Source organism: Onychostoma macrolepis, chromosome 14 (genome assembly GCF_012432095.1).
Source record: "Onychostoma macrolepis isolate SWU-2019 chromosome 14, ASM1243209v1, whole genome shotgun sequence".
In the NCBI taxonomy this organism is placed as follows: domain Eukaryota; kingdom Metazoa; phylum Chordata; class Actinopteri; order Cypriniformes; family Cyprinidae; genus Onychostoma; species Onychostoma macrolepis.
In genome coordinates, this window is record NC_081168.1 from 8498468 (window position 1) to 8518884 (window position 20417).

The 20417-nt window shown below is 37.5% G+C and overlaps 1 protein-coding gene across 4 annotated transcripts in view; it reads right to left on the bottom strand.

Annotated features, from left to right (window-relative positions):
- Positions 1-18979, bottom strand: part of fgf13a (fibroblast growth factor 13a) — a 132430-nt gene extending 113451 nt beyond the window's left edge. Inside the window, exons 1-3 of one of the 4 annotated variants that reach the window (XM_058797905.1) lie at positions 18937-18952; positions 18732-18843; positions 16537-16717 (exon numbers count right to left, since the gene is read on the bottom strand). In XM_058797905.1, the coding sequence (XP_058653888.1) occupies positions 16537-16585 (49 nt within the window). In that variant the 5' untranslated portion in view covers positions 16586-16717; positions 18732-18843; positions 18937-18952. Of the gene's footprint in view, positions 1-16536; positions 16718-16794; positions 17256-18731 lie in introns of those variants that run through there. The other 3 variants (XM_058797911.1, XM_058797906.1, XM_058797904.1) reach the window with 3 other exon arrangements.
- Between the last annotated feature and the right edge of the window lie 1438 nt (positions 18980-20417).

Consider the following 20417-nt stretch of genomic DNA (forward strand, 5'->3'; position numbering starts at 1 on the left):
CTACTAATGTGTCTGAATGCATTACTGAATTAGCTGAAATAAATAATTATCGGCCACACCAGTTTCACACCATTAGGAACCAGAAGGCGAAACAACTCTCCCCAACCCCTGTCCATTAATTACTTCAAATTATATTTAAAATACAAACAACAAGAATAACTTTGTTGCGCATACACACACACACAGAGAGAGAGAGAATTCACACACAACAAGCATTTAAACCAGTGGATCTTAACCAATGAACCAGGATCCACTAGGGGGCCTCAAGATGACTTATTCTGATTATCAGGATTATCTGATTATTTATACACTAAAAACTGTTTTCTTTGAAAAGCAGGCTTCTTACTGTCTTGAAATACCTGTATACAGTATATGATGTAACCCAAAGTTAAGGTGTGATTCCTAGACCGGAAAAAGTAATGTAAATTAATAAAATTTGATAACTCCATGGATATTTAAAAAATAAATAAAAATAAAAAAATCTAGTTCTGCCATGCTCTAAAATTTTATTTTATTATCAGTGGTTGAAAACTGTTCATAAAACTATACAGATATTCAAAGAAATGCAAACATCTCAACAAATGTTTGAGTGACAATGGCAGCTCTGTGTGTGCACATCATGTGAGGGTACCTGAGATTGCAAGTCTCCTCATGTTTGGATAAATTACTCATTGATCGTTCAGCAGTAGAAAACGAGTGATGCACGGCGACAAAACTACAGAGACAGGACGCAAGCTCCTGTTATTATTAACAAAACGGTCTACAATGTAGAAAAGTAGATAGATGCATATATGAACATCATTTTGCATAAATGCATTCGAAAATTAATCAATGCTTTCAACAGAGAATCAGTATGTTATTGGAGCACCAGACCCACACAAGTCAGTTTTTTTGGCACATACGTACTAACAAATTAGTGCCCTAAGCAGTTACCTAATGGATTGATTTGGTAATACTAATAAAGTTTAATATAGAATAATTTCTTAAATATATGGCATGTTGATATTGATGATACAGGTAATTGTATGTGGATTTTTTAAATATAGGGAATTTATTGTGGATATAAGCATGGGTAGGTGTGTGTGTGTTGAGCTGGTGGTAAGCTAATGAGGAGCTCCAGTGGTGTCAAGCGGTGTCATGTGGTGGTCTTTTCTCTAAAGGAGGTCTCCAGTCATTAAACTCTAAATACAGAGCAATAGCATAAACAACAATTATTATCTTTTTATATAGCACATGCTGAATCTTTTAACAAGAACATGACATGGCAGAAAAGAGAAAAAGTGTAAGGCTGCATTATTACTAAGAGGTGCCTATGGAGATAACACAAGGAGGTGTGAGGGAATTGGACATTCAGGTTTGGATTCAAGCCAATAGTTTTATTGCATATCACATTATGTACAAATATGTATCAATGCCTCCACCTTGACAACATGTAGGCGTTTGTGGTAGAACGATCTAAAGCAGAGATGCGCAAAGCAGGTATCTTGCCTGTGGACTCACCAGGAATCATCCCACACCCTCCAGGATAAGGAGACGGGAATGAAAATAGGGAGGGACAGAGATGCTGAACACAGCAAATGCGCAATTATGTGGATGCCTGGGAGGTTAACACATTGCTTTGTGAAGCTTCATTGCTTTTGTGACCTCAGCTGTATGACTCTCTCGTACTCAGTGTATACACATGACTATATCACAAATCATCTTTACACATTCTTCTAACTAAAGATTATGGTTCACACTGCCTCAACATTGGATCAGTGTGTTAACCCTGCCGTTTCAAGTCAACCACCTGAGTTATGAATGCCAAGTGACTAATCATTTGGAGCCACAAGAAAATGACATCATGGTTGGCTGATCACCAACTGATGGCTGATGGCACCACAAGAACATTTAACTCTAGAGACTATCCTGCAAAGTGGTGTCAAAGGCAGCAAAGGAAAAATCCATTTCACATTTTTAAGAGCCTCCAAAAAAGATATCTACTATAAAAATGCAAATATTTCATTATGTGGTACCCACAAAAAAATTATTTTGATCCAGATGCCTCTGCATGGCCACCACTGGATGGGACAGTGAACCAGCCTTATAGGGACAGTCCATGCAAAACTGAAAATTCTATCATCATTTACTCACCCTCATATCGTTCTAAACTTGTATTACTTACTTTCTTATGTGAAATACAAAAGAACATACAGTGAAAGTCAATGGGGTCAAATGTTGTTTTGAACTCTTAGACATTTTCTTGTATGTACAAAAACAGTGTAAACATTCTTTTGTATTATACTGAAGAAAGTCTTACAGGTTTCAAAAAATGTGAGGGTGAGTTTATGAATTTTCATTTTAGGTGTATGATCCCTTTAAGAGAGAAAGACAAGAGTGATGGAACACTGCTAGAATGGTGCCAGACACTGCTTTTAGACATCTGCGACATTCAGCTGATAGTCCAGAAGGATGGAGGTAATGGATTATATGAAATACATAAACAAAGACATGCTCAGTTTGCTGACAAGACTTGAAGAAAATTACAAAACTGTAGACACACATCCTCTCGCACTACTAAGGCAGTCAGAGACATACTAATGCATTAAAGTCATTTTACATTGTCAGGAACATCTGAACTAGACTTTCTGACTCTCTGTGGTTTCTGTCAATCCAATTTCCTCATATGTGAATGCGTTCAGGAATGGCAGCAGCACACTATAAGACTAAAGCTCACCAGCCTGTGCTCATGTTTTCTCATGTTTGTGCACAAAAATAACTGCAAACCATTTGTTTCAATATCATCAAGAAACATAATTTGAAACAACACATTAATTAAAGAGCAAAACTTTCAGATATTATATAACATATATATATATATATATATATATATATATATATATATATATATATACTATTTCACACTAAAAGAGCATCTACAATGGGTGCATGTGTATTTGCTACATTCTGAGACTTCTTGTCACAGACTTAAAACATCAAAGGGCAACAAGCTTCAGTCTTGTAGTGTGGCTTGGCTTAAAGCACAAGCCTGTCAGCCTTTCAAATGCTGCACTTCATTACAAGCAAATGGGCCTGACTTAATGAAATCAGCTGCTTCTGTCTCTGTCACTGAGTATTTACTGATGGTCACAACCGTCACAGCTCTCCAAAGAGAGACTATTCAGTGGGCATGTTTTTTGCTAACCAACAGCTACAATATGTAACTTTACAAGTTACTTTTTACAAAAAAATAATACAAAAATATATATATATATATATCCTATTGTGTAATCTTTATTGTTAAAAAATATACTATTCAATAAAAACATTTTTTTAAAAAGGTATGTTTTGTTATCATGGAGCGGCGTATTAGTATTGGTGCCTATATATTTTACAACTTACTTCAAACACACAAAGAGAAAACATCAGTGTAACACACATGGCACTAAAACAATGCAATAAATATCAAATGTAGTGACAACAAAAATAAGAACATAACTATTTAAAAAAATAAATGCTGAACATCAATGTGATGTGTCATGCAGCACCTTCTGGAAATGTCTTTTAAATGTTTTTGAATTATTATTAGTTGACAATTAATAGTTTTTTTCAAAAACCATGCGTTTTTACAGTAAAATTAAAAAAAATAATTAAATAAAATTCAATTATAAATAAGATGTATAATTGTTTTTACTGTATATGGTAAAGCATCTTACAGTTAACCAGTTAACAGTCATTTTTTTTACTGTAGGATTTTGACAGTATTTTTCGTAAAAATTACAAACAGTGTTCCTGAAACATTTAGAGGGATACATTTGAATTTACCGTAGTTTAGGTATACAGTGGAGAGACTCTAACAGATGACAGCAATGTTCAGCACTGCTCAGTGCAGTGACAGCCCTCATCCCATAAAGCTTTGATCCATTAAAACTCCTCTACTGCCATAACTGACGCCTGATAGGAGCGAAGGGTAAAAAAGTCACTAATATGGGATACTTTTCTCAAGTTACTTTAATATTTCTAAATCGAGGCATACATTTTTATTCTGTGAGAAACCAGGAGATGAGAAGCAATGTGATGATTCTGGGCTGACAAACACACAAACAGATTAAACATCACACAAACCTACACTGAAAAAAAAAATTTTTTAAGTACACGAATATTTTTTAAGTGAAATTTAAATAAGGAATTAAGTAAAATCTATTTAACTAAGTTATCTCAAATTAGTAAAGGAAAGAAGTAAATTTAACGTGACCAGGTAGAGTTTGATCAGTAATTTCTACTTAATTATTTTAAGTTTACCCTACAATACTCAAGTACATTTCACTCAGTCACGGTTTGTAAACTTTACTCAAACAACATAGCACTGAAAAAAATGCCTATAAAGCATGTGGTTAAGTTAAAAGCACGTAGGCAAGCAAGTAGACTGCTCGTTATTCATTTTAAGGTAATATGTTGACTCAATATAGTTATAAACTGAATGAACACAGAGACCTGAATACTTGGCACATGATACACAATGACGGTGACAATCAGTGAATAGTGTTTGAGTATGAATGGGCCATTTTGAGTAAAAAATGAACTCCGGATGTCACAAAACAGCAAGTTACTTAACCTAATAACAAAAGCAACCACAAAACAGTGTAAATTCATCTCGAAAACAGCAAAAAAAAATTACCTTATTAATTATTAATGCCCAAGTGCATGATGGGAACAACGGGATCATGACGTTGATATTTACTTAAGCAATATGTGTAAAAATAACAAACAATTCCAAGTAAAATATACTTATAAGTTCAAACTTTAAATTCTACAAGCTTAAATTGAGTACTAATATTGAAATTACTCTTTTATTTAAATTCTTGCCTGAACTAAATTATTTAATGTAGAAATTACATTTGTTTTTCTGTAGTATTTACTTTACCACAAAATCATTTTTATCAGTGTAATGCAGGGCTTCAGAAGACATGGAATATACTGTGTAAGTCATATGGACAGACCCCATTCCCATTCACTTTGTCACTGCATGGAAAAGAACAGCAAGAACATTCTTCAAAAAATCTCCTTTTGTGTTCAATGAAAGAAAAAAACGGTACTGGTTTGGGACATCATGCGGGTGAGTAAATATAAAAATATTGTGTGTGTGTGTGTGTGTGTGTGTGTACGATATCTTTAGACATCTATCCTTTCCTCTCCTCATGTTACATTGCAAGACAGCTAAGAGAGTCTGTGACTGTTTGCTCACCACTTATTTCTGATTTGTTGTCTTGGCTGTCTCTTAATGTAAATTATTCCTTCTTGTGTGTGTGTGTGTGTGTGTGTGTGTGTGTGTGCTCCTCCTAACACTGAAGCACATGCACACACACACACACACACACAAACACCTTATAATCGTCACTCCAGAGTGTGTGAAATCAGCTTCAGAGAACAAGGGCGTAGCTATTTTCAGCTGCTGTCATCCTCACAATGGTTTATTTTCATTCTTCTTCATGAGTCCATCATAGATAAGACTGAGCTTGGAGACACAGAAGTGTCAGTGTACACAAAACACTTTTGGTATATGTATCTCCAAAGACCTGTGTATCTACGACATCTTTTGACATCAGACGTTTGAGAAACTATCTAAACAGCAACCCCTGAGCACTTGAGAGCTCATCACTCATCTAAATGTCATTACAGCACAATAATGAGGTAGATGGAGATTCATTGCATTTTCTTCAAATCTGGTGGACTCTAAATCATTCTGAGAGGTGTTGAAATGTGATGAATCCGCATAGGTGAAATTCCCAGGTTTAACCTGAAATAAACTGCTGGAAAGAAGTGCTGGGAGTCAAATGAGAAGTAGAAGAAGTGCTGACATGGCAGCGAGCCTGAAGAAGGATACTTACATGATATTCATCTGATTTCAAGCCATGTGCCTTCAGAAGAGTCCACCTCTCTACAGGGTTTCAGCATTTGAATGCAACAGCTATGTTGACCACGTGACCCCAGAGATCAATGTGGTCAATAGTGTTAAAATCAAAAATGCAGCGAGCACATGACATAAATTAATCCTGTGACAAATGACCAGCTACCGTAATCTCAACCTTAGACTACTCACAATTGTTCACAGACCATCTTCTACATATTCCAAACAAAAATGGCGAGCACTGATGAAATCGCCAGTTTCAATCTGACTAGATAGTATATAGTGGCATCAGTTTTAAATAAACCCACCTCTAAATAATACAGGCTTGGTGGTTACACTTCAGTCAGATCCTGATTTGTCTTGACTGCGTGGGCAGTTATTGGCAAAAATAAGCTTCTGCAGGTGACCAACTACTTGAAGCTACTGCTTTAAGACTTCAAGTTAGAAATCCAGCCAGAAAAGTGCATAGTATTTACCTCCACAGAAGTGCTTAATTAGGCTTGTCTTGAAGAGTTGCTGGAAGTGGTGTCAGACACTAACAGTTTAAATTTAGGTAATTTTTGCTCTGGCCAGAATGGTGTCAAACTGTGGACTAAAGGAGTCTTTATAGAGGCACTCAGACCTTTCTAATCATTCATGCTGAACAATTTGTAAAGCGAGGCACTGGGAGATTCAACACACTGTACTTGTGGTGAAAAAATGGCTGCCTGGCTGTCAATCAAATGCTCATCGATGTAATCAGAAACCATCCACATATTGCATGATCTAAAATGCATCCTGGTTTGTGGCGATCAGACCCTAACCCAAGCCATTTTGAGGCACAAAGTTCTGCACATATCATAAACAACCTACAGTGAAAGACCTTTATTCTCCCTCCACTGACCCAGAATGCAATGTGTATCCTCTCAAGCCTTGTTAGGCTTTATTACCCCCCTGTCGTAATTTGGCCAGCTTTAATTTGATCATGATCAGACCAATGACTAACCCTCGGCACATTAAGAGCGTCTACCAGAAAACTGGCTATTAACATGTGACACACATATGCACACACAGAGTCATAATCACAGCTATTTGCTTTAACAACCATCTCACTAAACTACTTAAATAGCAGGACTACACAGACTGGATGGGTGACATCTTCTCAGGCTTCACATTGTAGCGAAAGGACAACTGTACCTTTAAAGGTGCGAGACCTCGGGTCACCTGATTATTAGTTGTGTGATCTCGGTTTGCACTATATGCTTTCAGCCATTCCTTACACTGTCAACGATCGAGAAGGGCGGAAAATAATCAACTGGACCCCAACGACCAATAGAAATTACCATTTAAAGCATAGAGTTTAATTATTAACCTCTTTATTGAACTATAGCGGAGCAGGCAGTAAGACGCCCATGGGAATTGACTGCAGGGACAGAAGTGGAGGACTGAGATCGTTTAGGAATTCCAATCACCTGATGCAAGAATGGCTTGTCGTCTCAAATGACCTTCTTGTCACGTACATCACGTCAACACTGCCCACTACTTATAATGACTGGACTTAGCAGATTTACAAATGATATTAAAGGTTGTACCCTTTCCCTATATGGAGAGTACTCAAAATGTCCTATACTTCTGCTGCACATTTTAGGGAAAAAAACAGAATTGCAATTTTTCTGATAAAAATTGTGGTTGTGATTTAAAATATGAATTAAACAAATGTTTAGTGTGCAAAAAAAAACAAAAAACTATTGTGATTATATTAATGACTTAATGATTATATGATGACTTATAATGATTAATTATTATTAATTACATACTGATAAAAAAAAAAAAAGTATAACCTGAATGCACTGTAAGTCGCTTTGGATAAAAGCATCTGCTAAATGCATAAATGTAATGTAAATGAATTATTATATGATTAATTATATGATTAATACAGTTATTAACAATAATTATGAGAAGAAAATAATATTAATAATAATTATTGTTGTTTTGTTGTTGATGTTGTTAAATAAAAAGAATAAATATTATATGCAATATTTCACTGTAAAATAAGAAAAATAAATGCATTTTACAGTACAGCTGTAAATTTATAACACTAATATTTATAACTTTCCAAAAATTCAATTTTGAAACGTTAAACCATCAAGGTTTTATTTCGGTAGAAAACCGCAAGAAGACTTTGTTGTGAAAGCTCCTTTTTGACAACAACTGGTTTATAAGTGCTTCTCATGACAAGTTTTAGAGTTTATATGGAGCAGTATTTACTGTGAACTGGGACGCTCTGAGACACCACACACACTAAATGATGAACCGCTCAAAGAACAGTGTTCAAAGAACAGTGTCACGTTTCCCTTGGAAACACGCAACACATATATCTAATTTAAATCACAGTCCTTGTGATTTGATAATCGCACTAAGCCATTTTGTGCACCCCTACTTGGTAAACTTCAAGCATGATACATTTTTATCATTTTGCAGAGGCTTTTGCAGAGTTGGCCGTCCATTCCTACCTCTTACCAGACAAAACCAAAACAAGGTCATTCTCTTAATCTGATAACAATGAAACACTTGTCAATCACTAAGTAAGAAACTTGACTGCTAATTGACTAACAACTTGTCTTCTGTTGGCTTTGCAGCAGAAAATTAAATCCCATTAAGCGATGCCGCGTTCAGGCCCGGGGGAAGTGTAATTAAACAAAACACAATATCCACAGCAGGCTCTGGGACGGAGCAGCCAGCTCAGGATGTCATTGACACAGGTACATAAATCAACAAGGTGCAGTGATGGTTTCAGAACTGAACTCCTGCCGCTACACTTGAAATGTCATGCGTGACTGAAGCAAAATATTTGTCAGTGCAGCTGACATGGATCACTGGACATCGCGTAGCGCTGCGGTAATTATTCTCTTGGTAGTGTTTCTGTAGCTGCGAGATTTATACTTACTCTGGAGAGCAATAAAAAACTAAACTGCAGGAGTCTGAAGAAAGTTTCACTCCCCCATGTCTGAGATGTGTTATGAATCTACTGTGACCTTGTTACAAGCAGCTGAAGCCTTGTCTAATGTCTAAGAGCTCAAATATGTTTTTAAACTAAAAGCAATATTCTCCTTTTCAGTCACAACAAGGTTTTGATTTGCTGAGTCAAACACCCGAAAGTCATGGCAAAGCAATTCAATACAAACCTACAGACACATGGACCGTGTGTGCGTCTGCATAGTGTGCGTCTACATAGTTTGTCACACTCTGTCCAAAGCCAGTCTTTTGAAACGAGCCCAAGTAAAATTGCTTTGTTTTCTATGCCACAGGTTACTGTAGCTATATAAACCTAGACAAAGTACAAATAATTTTTTCTTGTGTTTTAAAAATGCATTTTCGATACATACAAGAGATTTGCTTGAACAATTCACTTTTAAACTTAATAGTTAATTCATACGTTGTCAAGGGAGTGAATGTTCACCTAAAAATACACATTTTTAGACATGCTTCTACTTTCAGTAAATTCCAAAGAGTGCACACAAGATGCAAACATTCAGAGAAAATATCCCTCTTTTCAGGATTAAAGGATGCTGTTCAGTAATCTCAAATTTGGAGTACAAAATTTTGTCACTTAAAGGAATAGTTCACCCAAAAATGTAAAAATTCAGTCATCATTCGCTCATCCTCATGTCATTCCAAACCTGTATGACTTTCTTTCTTCTGTGGAACACAAAAGATATTTTGAAGAATGTTGGTAATGATTTTAGTGACCACTGACTTCCATTGCATGGTCAAATAAACACCTAAGAAATTTCTCAAAAATATCTTATCCTACATTCCACAGAAGAAAGTAAGTCAAACAGGTTTGGAACAACATTAGGGTGAGTAAATGATGACAATTTTAATTTTTGGATGAACTATTGGAGTCAGAGTCTCACTTACATTTCCATCTCCGGTTTGTGCATTCAACACAGGGTGAAAATTAAACAAAAGAACAGACTGACACTAGTTTGTAGATAAATCTTGATGCTAAAATTTGATGTTATGGTGAATTGCCCTACTGTACTTCAAAACCTGGAGAGCAACATAAGAAGTGCCTCTGTCCACAAATGTTACAAAACGGAGCAGCTTATCTTTACATCAACCAATGGCATGAAAATGCATTTCTAAATCTCAAACAATTCCATTCAGACCTGTAATCCAAAAATCTGAATTGCCACGTAATCCCACACCTTCAAAAACTACATCCCCTGAATCAAACCATTAGTGTAATGAAAGAATCCAACAAATAACACCAATAACTAGATCAGTAACACTGGCTATGAACGTGATTAATTCAAAGATTATGACTCACCTGAAAATAATACCCAACATACTGTTCTCCATGTACTTTACAACACGCTGAATACAGATAGGAAAATATTAATACAGATAGGAATATCCTCAGCATTAAAGGCTTTGTTATAACAAAATGGACTGGAGGAACTCACTGAAGAATGCAGAGATGATGAATATTCCAGATTTAGAGAATGTGTGGTAGTGGCCTACATGCACAACACTGAGAGACTGATTGGGTTTTAATCCCCATAAATGCATTGCTGCATAAATCCCATTACAGCCATCACTAGGCCACTGCTGTCATCAGTCATAATATGAAAACTCCATCACAATGGACCATTTAGGGTCACTCACTCTCCCTCTCTGCCATTTCTTTCTTCTCAATTGTTCTTCCTCTTATAATTTAACTTCTTTGTGACCTCAGCATTGACGTAACATTGTAACAAAATGACTAAATTATTCAAATGGCAAATTAACAGTAAAAAGTCAAAGATACCAAAGGTTCAGGGTGAAAACCTTTAGACAAAAATATTGGATTATTGGAACAGCCCACCACTTGCAATATGGAATGTTCTACATATCACGCTATAAGACAAATCTGACCAGTAATCAGCTTTAAGTAATATTTTGCACAGTGTTGTATATTTGTAACTGTATCGTCACTAGCAATCAGTGTTGCCAAGTCTGTGGTTTTCCCACGGAATTGGGAACGGGTTATTTAGTCCGCAGGTTAAAGCGTTCTCACACATGGAATGCGATTTTGATGGAGAGAACTTCTGACAGAAGGGAAAACTGCTGAAAAAGCACAATCAAGCTAGTTTTGAGGTACTTTGGTTCATAGACCTGGCAACCCTGCTAGTAATGTCTTTATTTGTAGAAACTGCAGATGCAAAATAACTGTTTCTGTTACTGATGTTCATTAATGTGCACTGTCCGTTTCAAATGAATACAAAATGTGTTAAATGTTATTTAGGGAAGATTTATCCTCAAATAGGATGTAATAATAATTGGGCTTGACGTTGTATCTTTGAAAACACAAACAGACTGAAGGCAGACTGATAAAATCCTGTGTGCCCTTACTTCCAGAAGTTGCACAAAATCAGCCAATCAGATAAGAATAAAAAAAAAAAAAACACTGTCCAGATTTGTGAGCAATATGCATCAGGCCCATGCGCCGTCTGAGGCTGAGACTGAGAACTGTGTGGTTGTGACCTTCAGAGCAGAGCAATGTGACCTATAATTTATAAATTGCCATCTGAAGCAAAGCTGATTTCTACAGGAACTATGAGCTTAGCTTAGACCTCCACTCCCTTCAGACACTTCCAGATCTCTCTGAATTACTGCTTCATTCACTTCACCACAGGTATTTGAAGACTTTAAGGTCACAGCATTTAATTAAGATGAATCACCTGGCTACTTTGTGCTCTTCTATGTTTGAAGGTGACATAACCATGCTTGAATATTAATTCCAGTATGAATATTTATCCCACTATAACTAAAAACGAGGTAACTATTAAGCTAGGTTCAGGCAAATTGCCAAAGCGAGGAGAGGCACTTGAAATGTTATGACTCTCCTCCAAAACAAACAAAAACAAGATTTGCATTATTCTGCTCTTTCTTTTCAAGTATGTTTTTAAAGCTGCTATTATGATAAGCAAGGTTTTGTGAGGAGCTGGAGATCAAGCTAAAGCGAGAAAGGGCCAGCCAATCAGAGAGCACTAATCGTGCTGCTTTCACCAGCCCGGCCGTCATTGACGAGGTGGAGGGAACAGCTATAGAGACAGGCCCGCGACATTCCCAAACATTTCAGAGAGCAAGGCAGCGATATAGAGTGACAGCTCTCTAATGCAGATGGAGTCTTGCTCTAGGGCTGCATGCTGAGATTTCTGTCAGCGCTGAGGAAGCGGTAGCACTGTCCTGAATCACATGTGTCCTTACGCAGCCTTTACAGACCACTTACTATACAAGCATCTGACCCTTTAAAGATGAATATGATTCTGCAAGAGCATTGTACAACATCATTTTCTTACTAAATTACATTTTATTTAATATAACAGCACTGGTTTCATTTCGTAATAATGGTCAGTTTGTGCACTTAGTATTCCAGACTAGAGTATACAAGTGGAAGTGAACTACTTTCGTTGATGGCATTTTTTCTTTTTTTTTTTTTGTAAAGAAATTAATACTTTTATTCAGCTAAGATATATTAAACTGATCAAAAGTGACACTAATAACATTTATAATGTTACAAAAGATATCCATTTCAAATAAACGTCTTTCTTTTGAACATTCTAATCAAAGAATCCTGAAAAAATATTAAGAAGCACAACTGTTTTCGTCTTTGATAATAAGTAGAGTTTCTTGAGCACCAAATCTTGTCATTTTAGTACTATTTCTGAAGGAATATGTGACTGACATAATGGTATCTGAAAGCTCAGCTTTGCCATTACATGAGGACATTACATTTTAAAATATATTCTAATAGAAAAGACGTTATTTTAAATTGTAATAATATTTCACAATATTACTGTATTTGGATTAAAATAACTGTCACGAATCCGGGCTATTAACTTCCGTTCACTCACCACCAGAGGTCACTCGCTCACCACATTGACTCTCACAACACCTATCACACTGGACTCCATTTCCCATCATCCATTGCACTGATGACACTGATTGCACATACACAGCTGAAGGCAGTGATAACACAGCTATCACCAATCACACACTCAACTTAAGCCATGGACTATCTCTCCCTCACTGCCGAGTATTGTATGCACTTATCCCTCTCCTAGCGATAGCTACTCTACGGAGCCCATGTAGTTTTCTTAGTCTTGCCTTGCCTGTTTTCCTGTGTTTTATTGTAGCCCATGTTTCCTGGATTAACCCTTTCCATGCCATTCCGTGTTTCTGTTCGGTTCCTGTATTGTCCTGCGTTTTTCACTCCCCTAGTGTTAGCTGCTTTACGGAACGTTTGTTGTTTTCTAGTCTGTGTTCCCAGTATTTACCCCTGTCTCACTGTTCAGACTCCGTTTATTCCTTTGCCTGGATTATAGCCCGTGTACCTGGATTATCTCTCTGCCTTGCCCCTTTGGATATTGTATACTGTTTGCCCATCGTCGACCTCCGCTTGCCCTAGGATTACTCTTTGTCTTGTCCCTGCCATACCTGTTTGCCATTGTTTCGACCCTGCCTGTATATATGACCATGCCTTTAAATAAAAGCTTGCACTTGGATCCGCACGTCTCACGTCTCGTCAGCCCCGTTACAATAACAGTGAACATAAAAGACTTCTTTTAAAACCATTTAAAAATCCTACAGACCCCAAATTTTTGAATGGTATCATATATTTTTTGTACTAAATATTATATTGATACTCAGAACAATAGCACTTTTGCTTCTGTAAAACTGCTTAATTATGTAATACTGTAATACTTATGTAACTAATGTAATATTAATTCAGGAACATAAGGAAAGCACTTTTGCCTTTTATTTATGTCAAAGTTTCCGTTTCCACTCACTTTGTGTGTGAAATGAGGTTGGCAACATCCAAACAACAAGTTCAAACTCTTCTCTTTTATGTTACTGGCACAGTTTAACCTACAGTGCTGAAACATGACACTGTACAAAACAAACCTTTATCCATAAGTCATATTCAGCTATTTAATTTACTTGGGTCTGGCAGATCAAGACAGCATGTTTTTTTCCACCTCCAGTCACAGCATCAGTGGATTTGGATGCTGCAGCAGTCAGGGTGCCGCTATGCCAAGAAGATTAGAGCAGGTGTCAGAGCAGGGCACAAAAAAAACCTTCTGCTGCTTTGTGATTAATGAAGCCTCTCTAAATTATGCTCTGGATGCCTATTGATTTGGCACTGCATCTGGCCTGGAGATGAATTCATCTGCAAGAAAATATGAAAGACTCGCAAGCCCCGCTCAGCCAGTCCAGAGCCTGTGGCATTCATCCTCCGGCTAATTAGCCTGTGCTGTAGTCATATGCCCTTGGGCATTCAGCGCCACTGGCCTAAATTGCAGTGCAATGGAGGACTGATATTTATCAATCCCTAAATAAGACACATTCAACTGGAAATTCATAACACAGTCAATGTTTCGAAAAATATAGCTTGTATTCTTAATTTTGTGTTTTGCCTGTTTTATTAGAGAGATACTGATGATAAACTGGAAATTATTATAGAGATAGAAGAGGGATGTGATTTGTGTGAATTTCAGGACAGATTCAAACTTGCATCTTATTTAGCATGGCTCCAGTGTGTTAAAAGCATGCATGCTTTTGCTGATTTTTCTAATAGCCATACAAATATAATGCTCTCAAAACTGTGATAGTAATTCTGTAACTTAATGACGAACATTCAGTGGGGGCAGTCGTGGCCTAATGGTAGAGAGTTGGGCTTGTAACCCAAAGGTTGCAGGTTCGAGTCTCAGGTCCGGCAGGGATTGGCGGTGGTGGGAGTGAATGACCAGCGCTCTCTCCACCCTCAATACCACGACTGAGGTGAGACCCTTGAGCAAGTCAATGAACCCCCAACTGCTCCCCGGGTGCTGCAGCATTGGCTGCCCACTGCTCCGGGTGTGTGTGCGCACTTGGATGGGTGAAATGCAGAGCACAAATTCTCAGTATTCACCAAAAGTTACCTCCTTTCCTTTCCATCTACAAGTCAAGATTATTATTTAATATGACTGAATCAACTTGCCGGGTTAGACCAAGTAGAATTGAACCTTTTTGCAACAACTGCACGAATCCGCTTTTAACAGTGCAGCTGCTAACCACACAAAGTGTGAATGACTTAGCATAGTTTCTATGAAAACACAGATGAGCTCAATGACAGCACTGCTCATGCTTATACAGAGAACAGAAAAGCTAAACTTTCACACATTAAATCCAGAGTAACTAACAAGCTAACAAGGGATGGTGAGAATACCAATTTTAATGTAATCCTGAAAGTTTTAATGATGTAGAGGCAGCCACTGCAATGTGTTTCATAATAGCTCAAAACAAATAAGATGAAAGCCAGCATGCTGAGTGAATGAGTCACGTACAATGCTTTGACAAAGTGCTGCCTAAAACAAAAAGAAAAATGAACTCCTGTCGGTATTCAATAAAGTCTGCTGTACATTTACTATAAACACTAATAATAAAAAATACATGAGGATATGCTGGAATTATATAACATAATGCTGAGATAGCTGTCTGTCTGTTCATTATGTGCCTAAAAAGGGGCGAGGAATGGATTTCTTGTGTTTGCCTCAAGAACAAGGTTTTTTTTTTAAGTGAAGAAGAGTTGTTGTTTTTTTTCTAATACCTAATGAACAATATTTATCAAAATAAAACAAAGCAATCACTCATATTTATTTCTGATAGCCTATTAGTGAGTCTATGGAAAAATTAAATTAACTTGACAAAAAGAATCAAAGAGAACAGATTCTTTGAAAGAATCCAAGTCAAGTCACTCTAGATTTTCTATTGTATAGTAAACTATAACAATATCTATTAGAAGTTGCTTGCTTTTAAGTTCGGGTTTTATTATTTTGCATTTACTTTTATGCAAAACAATTTAATTATTCATTTATACAAAAGAGGAACAAAAGCAATTTGTCCGTGTGCCAGCAATACTGGTAATATACAGTGCCAGGTTTATTTTAGAGGTAATCAGGCTATACTACATCAGTAGTATATCATCAGTCGGAACAAAGGAGCACAGCATATTCATGTCGTTGTAAACTGAAATGAAAACCCCTCAGCAGACAGCATGCACATCAATTAATCGCGCGGAGGTTTCTTTGGCAACCCTGTAGCCCCTTTGTCTCCATGGCAATGGTTGGCCAGTTTACATCCCGTTGAAGCGCGGCTGTTTCGGGGACATGCAGAAGCTCAGTTTTACGCAATGGGTCATTTGCGCAGTAGCTACCCAAACAAACGATTACGCGTCATCACACAGCGCAGATCGTTGCAAATGTGATAAATATTTGAACAGTTACTCAGACCTACCTTAATGTGCAAGGAAGGAAAAAGGGGAAATTGAATGGGATGGTCATTGGTTTTATTGCAGGTTACATTAAAGCGACAGCCAAATAATTCATCTCCGCAGAACAGACTAAATGAAATTTATGCCGATTTTCGGTCTTTATCAGGTCAGGTGGCAGTTTTTTGTTATTCAGCAGAGCTGCTAATCATTATGTATGTATTCTCATAAACGCTTTACATTTATCTTTACCAATTTCCAATACTGCTTTTGTGTTTTCACAATTGAACAACAATGCAACGAGTGGGAGATGAATGAGATCACGGTCGCTTTAAACCTGTGAGCAATCGAGACGTTTCAAGACTCTTCTTACCCTTTGAAGCATCCTTTTCTTCTTTAGGCTTAGCCACTTTTCCGCTCATAGATCCCAGTTTGGATGTATAGATCCCGATTTGGATTAAAACTCGAAATCCTTCAGTCGAGTATACCCACTGTTGCTTTAGGAAATCCTTGGCAAATCCAAAACAAAGGTGCCAGGTGAGGAGATAAGAGCTCTGCAAGAAACGCATAGCAAATAAACAAAAGTGCATGGTTTTTTTAAACATCAGAGGGAAAGTGATGGTTCTCGTACCTTCTATCGACATTTATCAACCGCCGTCAATGCAGTTAAGCATACAGACTACAGAAGTCGAGTTTACAAAGCGCGTGGTAGTAACAAGTCCGCCAATGTCACAATCAAACGCAGACCTTCACGTAGTGCTCTTTGTTATCAACAAGGTTATCTCACCTTATCTCTTTCACGGTGTCTCCTACATTAATGCACATTGATATAGACAAACGGCTCCCGCGTGAAGCTCGAGGTGATGAAAATAAGACGAACCCTCTCGAATGAAGCAAACCGGAGAACAAAAAGCGCGAGGGAAGGAGAGGGGCTTCCACCGAGTGTCAGTCGACGTCAGCTGTGACACACTGGACGCGAGCGCTGATATAACCTGAGGAACCACCTTTTGATAGCTACTGTAACAGAGATAGCCTTTTCACAAATGTACTAGCCTGTTGCCAGCGTTTGCAGAATCTGGGTCTGACGTAAAACACGCCATGCTAGTGTGAGCAACAGATATTGTGAGTCAAATCCGAAATAGCGGTCTACATCGCATGTACAGTATAGAGGGAATAAATCACTGCTATCCATAATAAGGGATATTTATAAGACATACATAAGATATTTTCAAGAAAAATGGGCTACGCTAGGCTACTATTTTTGATTCGATCGATGTTAAAAATTCCAACAATCCCCAAATTCCAATGCGCATTTTATATTGAATATCAATTGCCCTAATTAGAATACAGCTCGAACCCCCATGGAGTTCAAAACGAAAGAGTGGGGGCTCTTAAAAAGTAGTATAGGCTATGGCCTTCATTTTAGTCCAAATAGCATACCCTAATTCGCTATTATCATTCTATAAAATGTAATCTAAAACTCTGTGCTGCTGAAAATAGGCTAATTGTTAAAATTGCAAATTTAAGCACCATATTTTTCTCGAAATTTATCACGCTGGATAAATTTTAAGTTAATAACAAATCACTCTGAACAGTCCTGAAATTGTCCATTAAAAATTCCTTAATAGTTATAGGCTACATACGAACATGAAATATTTACACCCCAAAAAGTAGATAAAATTACTTTTTCATTATAAAAGTGGTTTTGTACAGGTAAAGAACAAGGATGAGCTTGAGAAGTCAGGATCCAGGAGAGAAATGCTGTGGGCTACTGAAAAAGCTCTCAAAGTACGGTATGAATATAAGTTTGCGTGTCTTCTTCGGTCTATCTTCCACATTCTTTTCAAGTGTGTAGGTTAACAAACTATTTGTGCTCACAAGAGAAAAACGCATGCTTTTTTTCTCTCCATGTGGTACCAATGATAGCCACTAGAGGCATCTGTTTGAAGCGCCCCCGCCTCCACCTCCGCCCCCCAGTTGAACCCCCGGATAGTCTTTGTACAAGTGGCACCCTGTTTAATGACTAAATTCCTTCTGAATCCACAGTTATGAAACATTAAAGTAGCCCTATTCAGGCTACCGCTCAAAATACCCTTGATCAAATACACTGGTAATCTTTCTGCAGATTATGACGCGCATATGATTTTTGCAGACTTCATTAATAAAGTCCCCGGAGTGGACAATGCACAGTCTTGTCCTAACGATATTCACAAAGGGATACTAATGAAGCTCGGGAGTTTCTAATGTGCGAAAAGTTGTATATCAGCACAATATCGCGAGAAACACATTCAGATGTAAAAGTTAATTAATTAAAAAACATTACACAAGAATACTTGTAATATATGCACCATTTTGAATGTGAAAATATGCTTCCGTGTAGCTAACATGCAATAAAAAATGATTTAGGGCACATGTTTTGAAGTCTGCATGCATCCCGTGAAAACGCATCTTCCAGGAATGTTACGGAGTCTACAAACTAAATAGCCTAATGTCAAGGCGAATATGATTTCGTATTGTCTTAAATATAGTCCTGAAACCGTCTCTCGATTAAAAGATACTTTAACTTACCTGTTTAATCGTTGAAGAGAGGCATAAGACCGATGAATTGCCCTCGTTCGGTCTTCAGTCAACCACGCTTAAATTCTCCACGTATTCTAATCACTTTGTCCGCTTTTAACACCTATTGAACCACAAATGTTTCCCTTTGAAACACTGGTTTTCTCTGCTAATTTGGAGTTGACAGTAAAGCGACATCAGACTCGGTGTTTATCACCTGACGGATTGTACTCCTTTGCGGCACTGAGTGGAAGGAAACAGAAGGCGATGGTTTCAGGATCCATACTTGCTATTTTTAGGGACAGTTGGACGCCTTTCAAAGTTTCGTTGACCAGACTTTTCTTAAGACGCTGTCCAGGGCTTTAAACTGACAGTGCTGGGTTTGTAAGGTACTAAATTATACAATAAACAAGGGCTTTGAAAGATGATTTAAATATTCTGATAACTTAGATCCCACCAGCATGTAACTTCCTGACCTCCCACAAAATCTTTAGTCATTTAAAACTAAAACGCATTTCTTAAAACTTCTCTTTCCTTTCAAATTTGCAAATAAATCCTACAAAAGGGGAATTTTACTGAAGGGAGCTAAATAGGAGTATCATTTTCAGCAGCTGGATTTCCAGCAGAAGGGAGATTGCCTCCACAAATTATGATGGCATTTTGAGGTTGCAATCTACAAAGTCACCTTGGAGAATTTAAGAAGATGGAAGGCAAGAAAAGAGGCCATCCAAGAAGTGTGGGTTAAAGTGGTTTATCTGAGCACAGTGTATCTTCGGGGTTTATAGTTTGTCGGGCAAGAGCTCACATCCCAGCATGAGGGAGCTGTAGGCTATTCTAACCTCCCTTTGCCCTTCACTGTTTCTCTGTTGATGCTCAAACATCTTGCTAACGTACACAGAGTCTGTCAAATCCAGAGCCCAAACAAAAAGCTCTCTCCACATTAGATCTGAGTTCACAGCTCGTTTAAACATTTGTTAAAATGGTGATTTATGGTGGACAACAATGTTGACAGTTATGGGTTTTATTGGAGCTAAATGCTTGAATTAGTGAAACAACCCGCAACAGTTATTTACAAAACAGTTAGTGTTGGAAGTCTCTTGTTCTCACATTGTAATTATTTCCTTTCAAGTCTGTCATCGTCCTCGCTGCTAGTACCACCAGCACTAATGCTGAACACAGTGTGCCTTTTTTAAATAATATGGAACAATAAATACTACTGGTTTTTATGTACTGAAGAACTACATTTACTAGACAGAGACACTTTTCACTTTGAATCTTTAACATACAGTTTGGACAATTGGTGGATGCTGGGTTGAGGTGAACGGTATATTGTTTTGGCAGCTCTTTATCTTGACAAGATCCACATGATGTGTGTACTGTACAATAGTAACATGCGTACAGTATTTTTCATGTACATTGTAGCAAGACAGGACTTCAGCGCAGATTAATGGCCTCACATTTATATTCATGAGAACCGCATAAGTAATTTCTGTGCTGGGTCTGAAAACATTAAGGAGAGGTACAGCTTTCCAAATGGTGAATCAATATTTGCCATGTCCAATCGGATGGAAAAGGTCATGTAGGTCAGTGTGCTACTGATCAATGAAGAATGGGGTCACTAGCTGGATGACATGATGAAAACGTTCATCTGAAAAATCGCACTATTCTGCAACTTGCTGTCAGTTAAGAGAAATTTAC